Source organism: Carica papaya, chromosome 5 (assembly GCF_054855325.1).
Source record: "Carica papaya isolate Zhongbai chromosome 5, ASM5485532v1, whole genome shotgun sequence".
NCBI classification, from domain to species: Eukaryota; Viridiplantae; Streptophyta; class Magnoliopsida; order Brassicales; family Caricaceae; genus Carica; species Carica papaya.
This window is the reverse complement of record NC_142313.1, coordinates 38107241-38128091: the sequence shown is the minus strand read 5'-3', so window position 1 is coordinate 38128091 and position 20851 is coordinate 38107241. Positions and strand designations below refer to the sequence as shown.

At 36.2% G+C, this 20851-nt stretch overlaps 1 protein-coding gene across 3 annotated transcripts in view; it reads right to left on the bottom strand.

The window, feature by feature from the left end:
- Window positions 1–16624, bottom strand: part of MED8 (mediator subunit 8) — a 33859-nt gene extending 17235 nt beyond the window's left edge. For 2 of the 3 annotated variants that reach the window (XM_088220748.1, XM_088220749.1), the window contains exons 1-8: window positions 16152–16624; window positions 15506–15630; window positions 15203–15327; window positions 14937–15120; window positions 8570–8677; window positions 8398–8465; window positions 5353–5661; window positions 5073–5129 (exon numbers count right to left, since the gene is read on the bottom strand). In XM_088220748.1, coding sequence (XP_088076874.1) covers window positions 5073–5129; window positions 5353–5661; window positions 8398–8465; window positions 8570–8677; window positions 14937–15120; window positions 15203–15327; window positions 15506–15630; window positions 16152–16369 — 1194 coding nt within the window. In that variant the 5' untranslated portion in view covers window positions 16370–16624. The remainder of the gene's footprint in view (window positions 1–5072; window positions 5130–5352; window positions 5662–8397; window positions 8466–8569; window positions 8678–14936; window positions 15121–15202; window positions 15328–15505; window positions 15631–16151) is intronic. The other variant, XM_088220750.1, reaches the window with a different exon arrangement.
- Window positions 16625–20851: the final 4227 nt, after the last annotated feature.

Sequence of the window (20851 nt, the reverse complement as noted above, 5' to 3'; positions counted from 1 at the left end):
CAAGCCAAGATATTTAATAGAAAGATTAATACATTTACAGCTCAATGTCTCAACAAGCTTAGTCTCATCCCTCCTGTCACCTATACAAACCATCTCAAATTTTTTCAAATTAATGTTAGAACCAAAAACAACTTGAAAACATAGAAGTAGACACCTTAAATGCAAAATCATCTTCTCCTCAGGCTAACAAAAAATCAAAATGTCATTAGCAAAGAAAAATTGAGAAACCTTAACCCACATATCTCCTTTAACCACTCAAGACCCCCTCATCAAATCCATCTCCCTTGCTCTTTCCAGCAATCTATTTAAGGCTTCCATGACGATGATGAACAACAGGAGAGATAGTGGATCCTCTTGTCTTAACCCTCTTGTTGCACAAAAAAAGGTGGACGGCCCTTAATTCACTAACACGACAAATGAAGTAGTACTTATACAAGAATACACCTATTTCCTCCACAACCTCTCAAAACCCACTTTGTCAAGCATATAATCAACAAAGTTCCATGGAACATGGTCATACGCTTTCTCCATATCAAGTTTACATAAGATCTCATTCAACTTATTGCCAACAAGATTATCAACGACTTCCCTAGCCACCATAACTGCATCAAAGATTTGTCTACCCTCAACAAATGCATGTTGACACTCCTCAATCATTTCCCCAAGAATCGAGAACAGTCTTCTGGTAAGCACCTTCAAGATAAGCTTATACATACCCCCCACCAAACTGATAGGTTTGAAATTTTTGATATTTTTAGCACCCTCCACTTTGGCAATAAGCACCAAGAATGTAGAATTCAAAAATTTAACAAAGAACCTGACTTGTGCATATCACTAAAAACCTCCACGGTGTCCTCTCCGATAAGATGCCAGAATTCCTATAGAAATTTCATATTGAAACCATCATAAATCTGACACTTTGTCACCGTTGCAGTCATTAAGCCCCACAAGAATCTCTCTTCAATTAATTCTTTTTCTAGGATATTTCTGCTAAACTCATTCAATACTTTTAATTGCAACCCATCCAACTTAGGTCCTCTCTTAGTTTCTTTCTCATACAACTTGGTGAAGAAATCTTTAGCTTTCTCTCTCATATTTTCATTACCCTATATACATCTATCATCAATGACCATCTCGTCCACAAAGTTGCATCTTTTTCTATGACTAGCCAAACAATGAAAATAACGAGTGTTTCTATCTCCTTCCTTGATCCATTTTTCTCTAGTTTTCTGCCTCCAAAAAGTCTCCTCTATACTAATCTAATTAGCAAGTTCAAGTCTCAAGGCTTCCTGTATTGCCCTTTCTTCCAAGATTAATCCACCATCACCCTCCTTATCAAAATCATCAATTTCCTGAAGAAACTTGCTTGTATGCTCTTCTTCTTTACTTGTAGCATTCTTAATCCATCTTTTTATCTCATCCTCCAGTGTCTTAAATTTTTTAGCAACTCTATAGTTGGTCTTCACATCAACCTTGGCATCACGCCCTATTGTACGCCATCCAAGATAAGGCATATTGGGAAATGATCTGAAATAGGCCTCTGCAATACTTTCTGACAAACCGCTGCATGCTGCAAAAGATAAGGTTGTGAAATAAAAAATCGATTTATCCTTGAACAAGAGGAAGCTCTCCTATTGTTCGTCCAGGTCCATCTACCCTCCATTAATAGCAAATCCACCAACTCCAACAAATTCATTACCTCTCTGAATCTATTTGCACAAACCCTAGAAAAGTTTTCCCCTATCCTCTCACTCCTCAACACCATATTAAAATCCCCCCAACTACCCAATTATATCCCCACTTCCCCCCTACATTCCCCAAGTTCCCTCCACAAGCATTCCTTCTCCTTATCCTTAACCACCATAACAGTTTTGAAACAAACAAGAGATTGTGATTTTCCCAACCATCACCTCTTTACATATCACCTTATCCTTCTTCCAAGCAACTAATATCCCCCCAGCCGCACCTTTAATAGGTAAACAATGTCATTCAATATCCCTCCCTCTCCATATACACCTGATATCTTTCTCATGAAGCCTCTCCATTTTTGTTTCTTGAAGGCAAAACATGTCCAACTTCCATTTTTCTTCTCCACTTTCCCCATCCCCTCTTGCTTCTTTCTTCTTGTCATCATAATTTATAGTCGTCTTCAATCTTCGTAATTCCTTAGAACCTCCTTCAATCTACTTTCTTTTACCCCTGACCTCCAAATCTGTTTCCTTTTTCCTTCCAGTTCTTCTTCTCTCAATTTCCTCAAACAATACCATTATTTGGTTTTCTATACCCTCAAATGTGAGACCCAGTAAGTTACTAATTTTTGGTATATTTTGCAATACCCACAAAGACTAAAAATCATTCCCCATTTCCCTGCAAATCACATCACTCACCCAAGTACCTTTCTGCATCTCAAGAACCACCATTCTTATCATCCCATACTCGAACCCTTCTGTATTCACTGGCACAATCGCCAGCTCGTTATCCTCCACAGCCTCACATTCTCCCTTCTGTTCACTCTCCTCCGTAACTTCACTCTCCCCCTAAGTCATCCTCTCGCCTAACATCTCCTACTCCTCCCCTTGTGTGACAATTTCGCAACCGAAAATAGTCATTTTGAGCCCAGAAGCGGACGCCAAGCAGTCATCAATCATCGTCTCCACCAAATTGTCCTCCTGGATGCAATGGGTCTCCGTCTCAGCACCTACAACTTCTCTTTTCTTGGTGCTTAAATTTTCATATCGGGTCGGGTTTTTTCTTTACAAGTTGCCAAGCCCATTAACTTTCAGGCTAAGTCTCCTGTTGGGCTTCTTGCTCGAACCTGCCTGATCCACCCATTTTCCTTTTTGAAACCAAGAAAACTTACCACTTCGATTAGGCCTCTCATCTCTCGGCCCGGTCCATCTCCGTCCCACGTTGTAATTGACCCAAAACGACTCCCCTATTTGTTGTTTGACTTTGCCGCTTGTTGCCTGTTGCTTTCAACTTTTTGAAAATCAAAACCAACCCAACCCAGCAAAATAACGGGTTGCGTCTACCTACCCGCCTCTCCCCCTTCTCTTCCGCAGTTGCTGTCACCTCCAAAAAAGTCTTCAGCCCTCCAATCTCGACTGTGAGCTTGATCTCCGTCTTGCAATGTGGACAGCAGATTATGTTCTTGTTCAGCGTATCGTTCTTCTCATTAACCCTTAGCTCCTCCACATTCGCCGCCTCCTTCTATGGTTTCTTATCTGGATTCACTAGTGGCTAATCAAGTAATTAGAATATTGATTTCATCACTCTCCACCAGCTACTTGCCTCAATTCCTTCCGAAATGAAAATGTGCTTCACCACTCTTCTATTTTCCTCTGAGATAACCAAAAATCTGCCATTATTGTTCCAACCGAGGGCAATCTAGAGTTATAATACCTCCCAACATATGTTTTCCACATCCCCCCTTTTGCCAATAAAAATCCTCTAGCACTTCCACCAACCACTTCATCTCTTCCTCTTCGAGTGCCATAGAGATTCTGAAGCCTCATCCATTCTCGTTGAACCTCATCCTTTCCATTCAATGCCCCTCACTCACAATATCAAAATACTTTCTATCAATACACACAAATTTCCTCCCCTTCGTCCCCATTTCCTTCCTTTCAGTTCCCTGAAACCCCTCTTCCTTTCTTTCTTGTCTTGTTTCTCTCTTCCCTAGACTCTCCTGTCCCTCTTCTCTCTCACAAGCTTGTTTCTCTCACTCATTGCAGTAGCATTAATTTTTTGTTAAATAAAAATTACGAGTAATTGTATTAACAAGGTATCAAAAACGGAGATATCGTTCATATACAAAAGATTTACAAGTGTGTTAACGTGTTAATGACATTTTCAAAAATCCACTCATTGCAGTAGCATTAATAGAACCAATAATACTTATGAGAAATCTTTTTCCTAACTTTTCATAACTTATATCATTAACTCATTCATGAGAAACAAGGATGTATTTGTTTAGTATTGTCAAAACAATAAAACTATATTTGAAAAACACCAAATCGTGAATGAATCAAATGACAACCATATTGCAGTCTCTTGTATCCCAATCAATAGTAAAATAGTGATCTTTATGTATATTTGAAGGATTTTTTAGGATTGTTCCTCTTCAAATCAAGACTTGTGGGGTAGGATGATATTTTTGGCTTCCCCATTGGTGAAGACCCATGAAAGTTTTTGAATATTTGCTACTTATGTGTTACACAAAAATTAGAAGGCAATAATTTTTCACCCTCGGGGATTCGGTTGTAACTCATTCTTGTGTTTTAAGTTTTTTCTTAGAAAGCTCTAGGAGGATATCTTTTCTCCATGATTGTGACTAGTATCTTTCTCATCTTGAAAAATACTTTTTTTCTATTAAAAAAATGATCATGGGTATTGTGGCCCGATAATGGTAACTAATTACTAGCATGTTGGGACAATGGACCCCACATGTTACATATGGTATCAAGGCTGACCTAAACCCACTAACATGCTGAATGTTTGTCAACTTTTTCCTTTACAAAGTGATGTTAGATACATAAATTTTGGTTGATACATAGATGCTTGATAGGTTACATACATGTGATCTCCCCTCGTTAGATGCTTGATGGCTAAGTTACTTGCGGTCTCCCCTTGTTAGCACATGATCTAAATTAGAGGAATTTGTAACACCATAGAGCAGATGAATGTGCTACTCCAAGAGCTTCACAAGAAACATTTTTGGATTATTGGCCCTAGTTCACTGAAAGTAATAATTCACAGTTATTGCTCCCTAACTTCCCATAGTTTCTGATTCCTTTAACTAAGAGCTAAAATAACCAGCTTCAAACCTCAATATCTTGCCCCATATGAAGGATCACAACCTAGGACCCTAGCTACCAGCATTTAGCGAATTATCAACCCTGAACTCCATTTATTATTAGGATTTTTTTTTTGAAATAACATTTATTACTAGGATATACTACTAAAAATCTTTGAGATCCAGACTCATGCCATCCTGCATCTTGTATCAATATGTAAACTGCACCTTACATGCAAGGAATAAGAAGCTATGTCAAAAGAAATGTGTTATTTACCGACTGAAACTTCTGCTGAGCCTGGCCCTGTAAATCATGTAGTGGGGCTAGCTGGTTCTGCAAAATGTGCAAAGTAAATCTAAAGAGTTAAAAATGCTCCAGCAAGTAATATTATATCATAGACATTACACCAACAATTTAATGTAGTGTCTGTTAGGCCACATTAGGCTAGTTTAAAGTATAATTGTACTGATGTCTCCATTAGGAAAAAAAAAGTGTAGGAACACGTGCAAAAACATAAGCACTGATTAAAAATTATTAGTGATCTTAAATTCCAGACCTGACCCAGTCCTTGCATTGGAGATTGCCTGAACTGCTGCTGAGCAAGTAGCTGCTGATGCTGAGGCAATTGCATAATTTTCTGCCTTTGTTGTTGCTGTTGTTGTTGCTGCTGCTGCTGCTGCTGGGTTTGCTGTTGAGGAGATGGTGTATTCATCATAGCTGTACCTGATCTGGGGGAGTTCGCATATGGAAGTGGTGATGCCGTTGTGTCAATGGAAGTAGCATTGGCAGCACCAGGAGAGGCAGCTGATCTTGCCATAAGTTGTGCTCCAGTAGCCTGATAGATTTTCACGGTCAGAAGAAACGCCTATGAAATAGGACAATAAATCTGAACTTTAGAAAGCATGACAAATTCCGAACTATTCATATCAGATATAACAAACAACACTTTTACATTGTCGTGACTAATCTAGAAATGCATTAAATAACTAAAAAAAAAAAAAGCAAAGTTGTCTGTGTAAATCTAACATAAGGTAAAAGGTTCCATTAATTGAACTGATTGCACCTAAAAAATAGATGTTTGACACCAAAGCTAACCATAAAGACTTTTACAGTGGTCCCGTACCTGAAGTAATTCACTAGTTACCACAACAAACAATAATATGCCACTTTGCATTTAGTGAGACATTCATCCATATCATCCACTACTTCTTATGGAAATTATAATGACTCCAATGGTTTTTTTAGGAGTGTAAGTTATAACGGTTCTTGATTTCTCCTTTGGATGTGGTTATAAAAAATTAATGGCTACTTTGACTAATATGGTAATGTGTATCTTGTTTTCTATGCTACTCATGCTATTTACATTGTTAAGGACTACGTAAATGCACATGATTCACTACAATAACTATTAACGTTTACGCTTTAACAAAGGAAGAAATATTATTAGGAAGAGAAAAGAGGATAGTACAAAAAGAAAACTGGGGAACCCTCCAGCAGAAAACAACCAAAAAAACTTAGATTACAAAAGAATAAAAGATAAGCAAAACCACAATCATTCATCCAATGCCAATGCAAAATCATTTATCCAATCCAATCAATAATGCTAGTCTAATTATTCATCATAAGTACACAATCACAATCAGTCATCCAATTCAAATTTTGAAATTTTGGTTTTGAAAATGCCACATTGATTTGTTTTTAAATATTAAATATTAAATTAATTTAAAATTAATAAACTAATATATTGCTTTATTTTGTAAGTAGGTCTAGTTCAGTCCAGATCAAAGAACCGGACCGAATGGATCGACTTTCTTCAGTTCTACATATCACATCCTGAAGACTGGACCAGACTATATTAAGTTTGATATGTTCTATTCAGTCTGTTCTGGTTTTTTATCTGGAAGGGACTGTCAACACTCCTATGCAATAACCATATGACTATGGATCAAATTTTGTTGTTTCTAAAGTTGTTTGCATGAAATCTCTATTTTCTTCTGTTTAGTTGAGGGAAAAAGAGAAGTCAATTGGAACACTTTTTCTAATCCAAGGAAAATAAAGCCAGAAAAAAAAGAGGAAAACAATCGATTGTTTGCAAACTGGGCAGTTATGTTTTGAATTCACAGAACTAATTTATTCCACCTCTTTTCTTCTCCTATAAGGTATTTCCCTCTCTTTCTCTTCCATCCTGGTCTTCCTTTCAGCTACTATTAGGTATGCTCTGTTTTTTTACCAATTCTTTTCCTCCACTCTTTGTTTTGTTCGATGCTCAGTGTCCCTTTTCCTTCATATCATTTGCATTAGATTTGGCCAGTATGCGGCAAAAGATTCTTGTATTAATCTTTTCAAAAAGTCTGAAGATTTTGCATTGTATGGCAAATGGAGAACATTTTCCACAATGTTGCACAAACACCAATACCATCAAAATGTTTTGAACAGAAAATGTTTTCTTACCGATTCCATGAATCAAATAAAACTTCACATATTTATGAAGAAAATGACAAATTACGAATAAGTTTATCCAGAGTGCCTCTGAGATTGTTAAAAGATACATACTAACAGCACTAGGTACTAACAAACAACTTAAAGTTTGGAAAGTAAATAATTATGTGTTTAAATAGAAATGCTTATTATTAGTTTTTGTTCAAAATAAATAAATCTGATAATAAATAGTTCTCTAAGAAAAAGCTAGAAAATAAGCAGTTTATGCACATGTACCATAAATTAAGAAAAAGGTTCTCTTTTTTCCTTAAATTTTTACTTTATCAAACAATAGAATGTTGGGTGTCATAAGCATTCCCATACAACCTGTTATTAGACGGGGTAATAATTTTTTCTCACAATCCTTGTTACCACATTTAAATTGAAAAATTAATCAAAGGCATAATAAACATTTTAAATTAATGATTTCTTACCAAATTAAAGATGAAAATTTTAAATAAATGTTGAACAAAACAATATCACCAATTTCATAATTTCTATGGGTGACAGAGATGCAACTCCCACCAAATGGTGGCATATCTTTATGGACAGCATCGTTATGTCAATACCATAAATTATCTCCAAACCATCTCTCAATTTCTCCAAATCCTCTCTCATGTTTAACACAGTTAGATTGCGTTTGCCCCTAAGTTGCATGCTATAGCATATATAACTTATAGACGAGACCCATGAAACATATTATCATACTTAACCAAAACATTGATGAATTTGGTCAGAAGTCTTCCCTTTCACTCAAAGCTACCAATCCAAATGGCAAATATCAGTCATAAACAACCCTATGTTCATCCTAGAAGAATTCTAGACTGCTCAAGCCAAACTTTCAAATTAGAAATGACACTAGAAAAATGCAGGACTAAATATGCAGTCAGCATATTCAAAAAGAAGCATCTATCTTTGACAAGGTAAATTAAAAAAAAGAAAAACAAGGCCAGGGAGAAGTACCTCCCATCGGGTATCACAATCCAAATGGACCTCAAATGAGCCAGCAAGAAAATTAAAAAGAACCATCAAGACAATGAGATTTGTAAAGCAAATGCACCATTTAGAGAGTTTTGGAAAAATCCTACTTAACAAATAAAATAAAATTATCCAATAATTTTACCTGCAACAACATCCCCTGATTGTTAATGCTATTTGAAGACATGGGTGGAGTATTCTTCGTATACATGCCTGTATCAGAATGTTTAGAATGCCTCCTCAATAGCCTCACGAAATAATCTAGTATAGAATAGGAATAACTGCTTATGCTGGTAAAACAAGAGATTGACTGTTACTGGATGCATCAGTGAAAGTATGCCCTCCATCAGGTCCAGATAACACGTCTGCAAGATGCATTGGAAGTGCAGAAGTATTCTGCCTCTGGTCTGCAGGTATCCGAAGACCTGCATATTAACACAACTGACATAAGCAAAGCATCTCAAACAAAGGCTATCCGCACAAAATTACAAGGGTGTATGGCTTAACTTATTTTGTAGTCAAAAGATAGCTTATAAGCTCTCTATGATGATATATTTGATACTGGCTGGTATGGCTTATATGCTGGGTAGCTTGTAATAGATTATTTAGAAAATGAGTGACATGAACTTAATAAGCTTATAAGCTCTCAAAATATAAACACAGTGACCAATTAAAAGACTTTTACTTTCACGCTTGCATATTCCAAGTCCCAAATATTTGTTGCATTTTCTATGTTTATTTGATTAAATAATAACATGTGTATTTTACCCAAATAGTTTAACAACTTTCAGAGGTAACACGTTTTTAAGCAAATGAAGATGCTATCTACCACCATGTCAAACTAGTGAAGTTACCGAGCAGCTGAGTTATCTCCCTTTACTGGGTCCTCTTATAGAAAGCTACAAATGGAAGAGGAGAAAAAAGATAAACTAATCTCCTGCACATGTAGACGGTCATATTAGTCTGTGTCCTTTTCTATGGCAGGTCCTTTCCTTGGATATGGATATTCTTCTTTGATTATTCGAAGTTAACTATTCCTGAGGCGGATAGTTTTGTAATCTGATCTTATCACAAGAAGTTGTGCACAGAGAAGCAATTCTGGCAATGGAATTGTATCCAAACTTTGTGTCACCAAATCCCATAGATCAAAGGATTCTATCTTAACAAGCCCCTTGCTCCGATTTGCAATTATGTCGATTTCGGTTCAAATTCTAATATAATGGAAAAGGAACAAGCATATAATACAAACATGATAAAAATTTTAATACAAATTTGCAACATGATCCCTAGTCAATTTTATATTCCAATCAACTTAAGAGTTTTCGTTGTTCATGGTTTCATGCTCTATAGTTGTAAATTTGAAAATCGGAGTGAAATTGATTTAATTATGCATTGTATTTATAAACTACAATTAACTTCTACATATCAAATAATTTTTTGAAGAAAAAGTGTACATATAGAGAAGCACCAACTAGTTGCAACCCATGTACAAAGCTATTTACATCTCTAATAAAATATCTATTAGGTCCACAACGTCCTCTCTAGAATAGACCACTTGGTGAAAAGCTTAGAGCCTGAAACCATGAATCCTAAAATCTGTCAAGAAGATTCTATCCCCCTTAAAATCCCTCCTATTCCTTTCCACCCTAATTACCCAAAAGGTAGCTAGGATAAGCTTTAATGGTTGTTTATCACTTCCAATGCCCTTTCACACCCGAAGCTCCTCCCTCATATTGCCAGCAGGGACCCAACTCAACCCAGAAGACTGTAAGCCAAATACCAAATACAATGTGCAAACAGACACCAAAAAAAAGGATATGATTGTACATCCATGCCCCACTTTTGCACAAATAGCAGTCATTCACTAGGATTTTTTCCCTTCAAATCAACTTATCCAACGGAAGGATACACTCTCATACAGCTTTACATAAAAAATAATGAAGATCTAGGAATTGAGAAAAGAATAGAATACGTATTTTAACCAAATGCAATGTAAGTGTCACAGGTAAAAATTCAAGTAAAGACTCTAATTGATCCAAGGGGCTTTCGAGAGGAGCTCCTTCTGTAGTTTTATGGGTATTACGGGCAGAGAAAATGCTAGAACCTTCCAAGATCCCTTGATTTTTTCCTCTGAGAAAGAATGATTTGCTTCGCATCTTTGTGAGCCAAGGCTCATGGGTTCTTTAGGGATGTCTCTTTAACTACATGTCACAAAGGAACTGGCTTCTGGCTCCATGTTTACTTTTATGTGGTTTTTTCCTCTTCTTTTTGCCTATTATTCTGAACTAGGAGGATTTCTTACACTCTGCTTCTACCTTTTTCTTCTATCTCTAACAAGTTTTTTTAATCCAAAAGGAAAGAAGTAACTCTGATAACCTGCTGGATTTTCTAAAAAGGTATATCCACAACTAATACCAGTAAAGGGACCCTACAGAAGCACTTACTTATAGGCTTCCAGCTTATAAACTCCTCGTTTTTTAAACTAAGCAAATGTCCTCTAGATGCTCCAAATTAATCTTAACAGTTCAAGCCCACTGACACTCAGAAAGGAAAAAAAATGACAATAGAAACCATCCAAAAACTCCACCTTTGCTTTAAATCAACTAGTTAAAATGATCCCAAGAGTCTTGTCCTAGTCATAAGTGAAGCAATAAGACATAAGGAGAAAATCAGAACAGAAATGAAACATCCAGCATGATTCAGATGTTATCACGGAAATCTGACAGGACCTTATGAAAAACAATGCAAGAATTTTCCCATGAACTGGCTCCCTGCTTCCCCACTTCAACTGATGGTTCCTTAAGTGGACCAGCAACTGGAACTGCTGACAAACCAATTTGTCCAACAGGAAAGCGAGCTCAGTTAGATTTGTCTAATACAGTTAGGATGGAGGTTGATTTGTTCAAAAAGACAAATTCAATGACCCCTTCTTCTTCCAACCTGGTGTCGGGTTCATTTGAGTTTCTAGCAACAACATTGGAAGGTGCCAAAAATACAAAATGCTTCAAGAATTTCGTGGGTGCAGGGGCTACTATGGCTGGTATAGGTGTAATCTTCGAAACAAACATTGGCTGGAGCTTGGTTTGAGCTTAGTTTGACTGGAATTGGAACAAACATTGAGCATGTTTTACTCCTGATGTCATGATCTTACTGCACATGCTAGACTCCAATCAAATTGCCACCGAAACCAGATTGATAGTCTTCGATTCTTGATTCTTCTGGGTGGTTGTCATGTAAATCTTTCTCATGCACCTTATCTCTAAACCCAGTGAAAAACAATTTCATATTGCCAACATATCTTGGAAACATACAGTCCCTTTGACGGTAAAGTATTTTCATGGACCGCTATTAACCAAGGGCTAAACACTAATAATTTGCTTCAAATCCAACAAACTCATCATATCTTGTCTCTTGATGTATGCGTTTTGTGTTTTAGAAATATTGAGACTCACTCCCACTTGTTTTTACATTGTATCGTGGCACAGAAATTGTGGGCTGAACTGATACATAAGTTTGGCCTCAGCTGGGTGGTGCCTCCTACAGTTGACAGGGGACGATGTAAGAAAAGAGGCTAAGGTACTATGACAAGGCGCTATTTTTGCAGGTCTTTGTGGTATATGGCTAATGTGGAACTGACAGATTTTTCTTGATTGAGAGACAACATTCCATCAGCTCAACAAGAGGGTCGTTTTATGTCCTCCCTTCGGGCAAAAGCACATGGCCACTTCCCGAGTGTAAGCATCTTAAAGCTATATCGTGACTGCGATGCTATCATTCACAGAGAATAAAGGAGATTAGTACAGACTGTTTTCAATTTTTTATCCTTTATTTTTTATCCTTTATTTTTTATTTATTTTTTACTTACTGAGGAGGACTTATTCTCCACCTTTATAATATTTTCTCTCCTCCTATTCTTTAAATAAAGTTTCTTCTTTCTAAATGATCTGCTTCAAGTTTTGCATTTTATGGCAATTATATATAAGATTTCATCCATCATTTGTATAACAAGATAATTAAGGAAAAAGACACTATTGCAATTTATCCATTCTCAAATACATACATGTTAAAGAAATGAAAAATAAAAAGTAAAAAATTAGCAGTATAACTAATGGGTATATTGGATGGGATTGGCACCAGATAGAGGAAAATAGCAATGGAAGGACCATTCCTGCACAAAAGTGTCTCCATCACACACAAAAGGGTGCAGACAACTTAATTTGAGATTCTACATTCCCCAAAATTGCATAGAGATAGAAGTAAACGTAAAGGGAAGGGGGATTCTTTTCTAACAGTAAAGGGAGAATGCTAAACATGAGACAAGGAACATGCTCTGAGGTCCAAATGTACAAACGTGGAAAAGAGGTGTAGGACTGGACCAGGACAGTGAATAAATTACATAAAATAAGAAAAGTAGCTTAAAAAGTAGTTTACTTTCGGGTCTCTTGATCTTCTTAAGCATTGCTACAGAAGACTTGAGGAATGCAAAGGAGTTTGATTTAATTTTGTAGTCTTAGTAGACAATAACTATAATTAGACTAGTAGCAAACAAAATAACAGAATTTAGGATGCCTGAAAATCAGTCCTCTCTAATGAAAATTAGAGCTCTATTTATTGAGCTCCCCGTTGAGTGTAAGATGAATAGATATATTTACTAAACTCTATATTCTAGTGAGGATCTTGGAGACCTTATATATATTTTGCTTAAAATGTAAATTTTTGTATATGACTTGCACTCTCTTGGTGCTTCTGAATAGATTTTTTTTCTCTCCAAAAAATTGAGCGAAAGATGAAAAAACTAGTCTTAAACATATGATAAAATAGCCCCTCTAGCAAAGGCTAACTGACCCAAATTATAATGATGATAAATGGTTGCTTAGGTCTAGAATTGAGGATTTTCAGTTACAAAAAGCTTTTTGTGGATCATTTTGAAATTTCATAACTGCTAGGCAAGCAAGGCAATCAATAGACATATGGAACGTCTAGTCATGCACCTACTGACATACGTCAGAGAAATTAGAATATTGATGAGAGACGAACAAGGAAGTTTAGAGATAGCATCTAGGGATGTCAAAAAAACTTGTGCCCCGTCAAAACCAAACTAAGGCTTTTATTTCATAAAAAAAACCCCGAACTAAGGCTTATATATATCCTGGATTTCAACCAAAAGAAAACAGATGCAAGTTACTTTGGGATGGATTTTTGTTGGTGCCATACTGGGCCGGAGCTGGTTTGGGTTTGGTTTGAAGATTAAAAAACTGTCCAAACACGAGCAACTTTTGTATATATATGTTAAATATTATAATTTTAAAATTTTAATTAAAAGTCTAAAATATATATATAGTGAATATTTAAAAAACCCTAACACCCATTAGCCACTGAAGTGGCTTACCCACTAAAGTCACCTCCATGCTCTCATGTTGTGTGTGTGTGTGTGTAATGGAAGCTATATATATATATATATATATATATATATGTAATGCAGAGCTTTCCATGGAAGCTTTTCATGAAAGCTTCATGCTTCCATGAGAAGCTTTTTTACAAAATAGAAAGAAGAGGAGAAGCAAACAAGTAGAGAAGAAGAGAAGAGAAAGCTTGGCAACAGCAGTGATGATGATGAGGAGGAGGAAAAAAAAGGACAAAATATGGATGAGGAGGGAGTAGGGTGGGGTGGGGTGGAGTGGGGCGGGGCAGGGTACCCGAAACTTGCTTGGTGTGAAAAAAAATGTCATTTTTAGGAACCTGCACTGAATCCGAGGTGGGATCGAGTTTCTTTCATCTAAAGGAGGTCAGATTCGAGTTTACGAAATCTGCCCCAAACCTGAGCTATTGTCATCCCTATACTCATTTCTGAAAGGGCACATGCCCCAGATAAAAGATGTGCCTCTCTAGAGTGAACTAGGCTAGGCAAACGATTTGACTGTTCTCTACTATTTTGGACTTTGAGGTTCAGGCTTTTCCGTCTTCACATTTTGGAGTAAGTCCATTTCTAAGAGAATTCATTAGCAGATCATTACAAGGGTTTTGGTTCCTCATGTACAAATTTTCAGTATTTACGAGGTACTATATAAAATTCAACCATTCTCTTCATCTACCAAGCTTAACCAAAACATAGGTATTCTGCTCATTTCATACCCTACCAAATATATCCATGGTGTGATCACTATGGTTAAGACTAATAATAGCATTCTTGGGAGGACTATGAAGCAAATTTCACAACAAAAGTTTTTCGAGATGAAAAGAAAATAGTATTATAGCAAAAAACTCCAGAGAAAATGACTGTAATTTTTTTTTAAACAAGTTTTGAAATTGAAGAGGGTTACTGACAAGCATGCATGAGTAGCTGAAGTTGCTTTGACAGTTTTCATGAGCCAAACATTTACCAGAAGATACCAATTATTAGGGCCTGCATGACTGATATTTTATGATTTTTCTTTTAGTCAGGAAGACAAGTGAAAAGTGGCTTATGCTCCTAGATGCACCATGATTTAGTACCATTTGTTCAAATATAAAACAAGGGCGCTTGTCTGTGCTTCAGTAAAAAGGGAGTTAGGATAATGGGTTTCTTCTATTAGGTTATATCTCCTGTATGAATTTCAACATTAAGAGAAGCACATACACAAATGTAAGGATAGATAGAGACCAAAGCAAGAAAAGGCAGGAAGATATTGCGGTTGAGACTATCACCTTCTCCATAATTTACAGCAGCACGAAGTAAGTTCTCCTGCTCTTGAATCTTAGCAGCTTGGCCCTTGTCCAAAGTTGGAAGAATCGGTGGCCCTTGCCGAGAACCAAAACAATATGCTTTACGAGTCTCAGCTAACAATTTTTCAGCACCTTCACAGGCTGCTCCAATCATCTCAATTCTAGCCTGTAAAGCTAGAAAAGTATGTTCTTAAAACAAAGGCTCTCATGGAAAAACATCATTGGATTCTTAGATAATTCTACATCACCTTTAATTTCTCAATTTGCAGGGGTGCTGGCAAGCTTTGCATTCCATGAAGCAATTGATCTCTTTTGAAGTTGTCATCAGTTTCCATCTCCGGCAATAACTTAGAGGACAACATAACTGGGAGAACTGTGTAAGAGCAAGCAAATTAGAGTTTACCCAACACCATAACAAGAAACTTCCAACAGGCATAGCACTTGGTTGAAATGATTCAGGGCGAATACATATGTTAATCTACATGAATTTACTCATCTATCCGTGTGTGTCTGTGCCTTCATAATGTCAATTGCAAATAAAACAACCATACTTGTGGAATTCTCTGCATTTACATTCCTTGGATGCACAACAAAAGCCTTGGAAACCTTCCTGACATCCTCCACTATGTTGAAGAGCTCAAGATTCACCATTGAATACTGCCCTAAAATATCTTGCCTGGGAGCAACACAGAGAATTTTAGCAGAGGCAGCTCACAGAAATAATACTAATAACAATGAAGGAAAGCAAAGAAATGATTGACAAATGATCGTACGAATATGTGCTATGTTTGTAGTTCTTATTTCCACTTTGACAAATTCTCAATTTGTTCCCCTCCCGTTGACTTCCCATCCTAGCGATTCCAGGTTGAATTGAAAATTAAAATAGCTAAGGAATTAACAAAAAGTCATTCCTCCTATGAACTCCAGGAGAAGCAGAATATACATACACGAGACGGAACCCTTGAAAAGGAAGAAGATACTTTTCTACTAGGCAGGGAAGTAACATGAAAACCAGAAGTATGAAACTTGAACAGTATTATTTCAAAAAAAAATGAAAATGAACAGTCTAACCATGACTTACAGAAGGTATAGACTCGATAACGATATGCGGAACTCACTGACATACAAAATGAACTTGAAATATAACGCAATTATCTAAACTTGTGTTATAAATCAAACGAGAGAGAGAATAAGAACCATTTAGGGGTAGTGTTGGTGCGAGCGTAGGCGTCAAAGTCTTCGATGATCCGAGAAATGGCCTTGTAAAGACTGATGACTCGAGTCTTGAGAGACTCCAAGTTGAGCAGCTGTACCAACTCCTGGTTTAGCCTCTCGGCCGGCGGTGCCTGTTGCGGTTGCACCTGCATCTGTTGCTGCTGTGATTGGTCTTGAACCAAGCCGCCTCCTCCTTCCATCTTCGTCTCAAATCTTTAGTATCTTCTCCACTTCCTTCTCCTTTTCAATGTCTATCCTTGTACTAATGTTTTCGATCAAACAAACTAGATTCTCTTCACTCTCTCTGTCGGAAATTTTACTCAGTAGAGCTGCGATGAAGATGCAATCGCTAGCTTCGAGACCCGCACGCCTGGCATTCTCCTCGTAGCTGCAGACACAGAGAGCCGGGAGATTATGCGCTCGTTCGGCTGTATTTTCTGTTTTTTTTTTTTTGTTTCTTCTGCCGTAAATAATTTATAATCTGAAAAAATTAATTTTAAAACGGTAATTCAATTTTAATTTTATTAATTTTTATTGTGTTAAAATATTAATTTCATTAATGCCGTAATTTTATTAATTAAACAATTACACTAAATTCAAACAATTATTCTTAATAATTAATTTTTTTTTAATTTAATAACTAAGAAAAAGTAATTATTACGGGTAGACATTTTTAAAATAAATAAGCAAATAATTATTTAAATAATAATCAAATAATTATTACAGATTGAATAATTATTAAATTCAAAAAATCAAATTAAATAAAAACTTTTAAAAATATATACAATTTTAGTAAATTGCAGTAATTATATTAAATTCAAACAATTAAATTAAATTCAAATAACAATGTATATGAAATATATTAAATTCAAACATCAAATTAAATCCAAATAAATATAGAAAAACCAAATTCCAAAACCAAAATTTTAGGGAAAAAATTAAGAAAATATATTAAATTAAATTAAAATAGAAATTATCACGAGCTAAATAATTATTAAATTCAAAGAATTTAATTAAATTTAAAAATAATTGTGGAATAACTATTTTCAAAATTCAGAAAATAGGATTTGAGAAAACATATTAAATCAAGTTAAGAAAAACAATTATTATGGGTTGAATAATAATAAGATTCTTAATCATTTTTTCTTATCTTAATTTGTCTATTGAGAATAATTAGTTGAATTTAATTTGATTGTTTAAAAATAATAGTATGTGTAAAAGTACTTTTTCTTTACTCTTTTTTTATTCAACTTTTGTATGAAGTAATTTTTGTGTCCGGTAAAAATATCAAATGAACCAATTGATAAAAAAATGTGTTTAAGTAATCACTGATAATTCAGAAAAGAAATTAAACTTCATTTAAATTTTAATTATCTCTCATTCTTAAAAAAAATAATTAATTAATATAGATACCATAATTAGAACAATTCATAATTTTGTTACAACTTTTAATTTAAAAATTTACTTGATTTTATAAAAAATTATATATATTATTAGTAACATTTCATAGATAATGTGTAATAACTCCGAAAATATCCAAAGGAAATAAAAGATAATTAAAGTGCAGAAACGTAATAAATGTTCAGGATTTACATTCCTTACACAAATGACTGAAAGTACCAAACAGTATTACGAAATTCTTCATTTTGAAAGAAACACAAGAATTAAGAAATAAACGGAAAATAAAGAAATTTAACATTTACTCGCAATCCTCTTGTGGGTCGTATTTTAGAACCTAGTTTTCTTAATCTGAAATGGTTAAATAAGAGATGAGCTACACTAACACAGTAAGAATATCACATTATATCACCGACACAGAAGTAACGGTTGGTTAAAAAAAATACTAATTGAGTACTAAATTTAGCAAAATCATTTATTGATCATAAAAATTATTTACCGTTTATTTACCGTAGTGGGATTTATAAAAATAATCTATACATACAATAATATTATACAGATCATTATTCCATGTATAATCAACAATCATAACACACATTATAAATCTATATCCATCATTAATAAATCAAACAATAACTGTCACTCTTTTTACTAGTCTGTTGGTATTCATGGGGGTTTATAGGGATGTCTCCGCTATACGTGAACCATTTTATTTAACATTCTCAATTACCCCGTCCGGTATGAGCGCTAATTTACCAAATCTCAATACCCCGACCGGTATGAGAGTAAAGGGGGTCGTCCCATACCACGTTCGGTATGAGTGCCAAATTATCAAGTCTCCATACCCCCGTCCGGTATGAGACAACGCTCACGGTAGGATTCCCTATGTCATTGGTCCGTCCACCATTTCCCAGAATATCTAAAAAGGCTGTCATTTCATCTATTTATTTCATCACACAATGTTTACCGTTTAACCTTCATTTTTCTCGATTCAGCAGTACACACATAAAATAAACCATACATGCATTCAAAGCCATAATAGAAAATATCTGATTCTGGCTCCATTAGCAATCCGTAATTAATTATGCACATTTTCTAAATTCACACAAATATTGTATTATTATTTATTTAAACTTCAATTATATGATAGGGAATAAGGTGAGAGATCCTTACTCGATTTGATACCTGAAAAGCTAAGCTGTTCGATTGCGCCTACGGGCAATTCTCGGGTTCCCTAAATTTTTCTTCGAGAATTGAAACGCATTAATAGTACCTACAAATGTCCCAAACAAATCCAAAATCAGTTCCAAGGCCCACTAGGCCAATTTCAGAATTCCGACACGGCGGCTCCCCCATGCTCCGGCAACGGCACCACCGCCTGCGACGGCAATCCACCTCGGATCGGTTGTTTTCAACCGATTCTACATCGAACCCAGCTAGAAAACACTTTAAAGGGCCTTGGTTGATCGAAAAAATATAAAAAAATCGAAACTCACCAGCTGTAGGGCCCTCCGGTGCGGCGGCTACTCCAACTCACATCGCGGTTGGGTATTTTGCTCTGGTCAACCTGTAGAGAATGACACGGTGATCACAACGGTGAAAAAATTACACAAAACGGAAAACAAGAAGGGTCTCATCGAAGGCATTTTGTGAAATTTCCTACGATGGTGCCCCTGGGCTTCGCCGGAGTTTTTCGGCCAATTAACCAGTCTTTTTGCTCCGATTTGGCCATGGGTGTGCTTAAAATTGAATTTCGAGCAAAAAAAGTTTTTTTATCTTTTTTGGTGATAAAAAAAAAGCTCCGGTGCAGCGGCGGTGTCCTTCCGGCGGCCGGTTCTCCAGCGAGGAATTCTGGCAACTAAGGTTAAGGATTGGTACGAATGGAGGTTATTTATATCCATCCGTTTTTTATCTGGGCCGTTCATCATGTTTGATCTGGACCGTCCGATCGCGATTAAATCGGGAGCGAATATGTACCGTTCATCGCGATCCAATCTGAACTGCACATCGCGATCTAATTTGGGCCATCTGATTGCGTCTAAATCTGGCCATCCGATCGCCTTTGAGGAGGGAATACATTTGGCCCGTTCGTGCGTGCGGAATGGATTTGGTCCGTTCAATCACGGGCATGCGATCACCCAAGTGGCCTCCCGCATGGCACTGCGTCAGTGTCCGTTGCCACACGGCGTGTCCTGATTGATCAGAGCTACTGATCGGGCATTCCACGTGGCAAAACTTTCCTAACTTGCAGTTTGACCTCCGATTTTCGATTTTTCTTTCAAAAATATCTCAGAACTCAAATTTTTATTCCTTTTTCCCAAAATTATTTTCAATTTTTATTCTATTTTTACCCTAAATTAAATGAAAAATAAATTAAAAAATTATATTTATTAATTTTTAAATTACATACAATTTTATTTTCGGGTGTTACAACTCTCCACCCTTTAAAAGAAATTTGGTCTCTTAAATTTGTCTTTCACTCTCAATTAAACAGCTGGGGATATTGAATTCTAAAGTATGATTCTAGCTCCTACGTAGCCTCCCTTAGTGTGTGGTTTTGCCATATGACTTTTACAAAGAAAATTTCTCGGTTGCAAAGTAATCTGCTCTTTCGATCCACAATGCCGACCGGTACTTCCTCATAGCACAGATCCTCCTAGAGTGGAAGAGGCTCGTGGGTCAAGACATGAGAGAGTCTGGGTTGTACTTGCGTAGCATGGACACATGAAACACATTATGTATCTTGGAAAGTTCTAGAGGCAGTACTAATCTATAAGCGGCAATACCAATTCTGTCTAAGACTTCAAATTGTCCAATAAATTGGGTTTCAATTTTCTCCTCTCGCCGAATCTACTGATTTTCTTGAAAGGAGTGACCTTAAGGAATACCCGATCGTCTTTCTCAAATTTTAAATCCCTCCTCCGGGTGTCCGCGTAACTCTTCTGCCTACTCTGAGCCGTCTGGAAGTTATTTCTAATCTTAACTATTTTGGATATAGTCTCCTCTACCAGATCTGGGCTGAATAATTTTTTATCATCCACTTCTTTCCAACAAATCGGCGATCTGTATGGGCGCCCATATAACGTCTCATATGAAACCATGTCAATACTCACTTGTTAGCTGTTGTTATAAGCGAACTCTATCAGGGGTAGATAGTAATCCCAATGGCCCCCCGAAGTCAAGGACACAAGCTCGGAGTATATCTTGAAGTGTACGGATTGTCCTTTCTGATTGTCCATCAGTCTGAGGGTGGAATGCAGTACTAAGAGACAACTTTGTTCTCA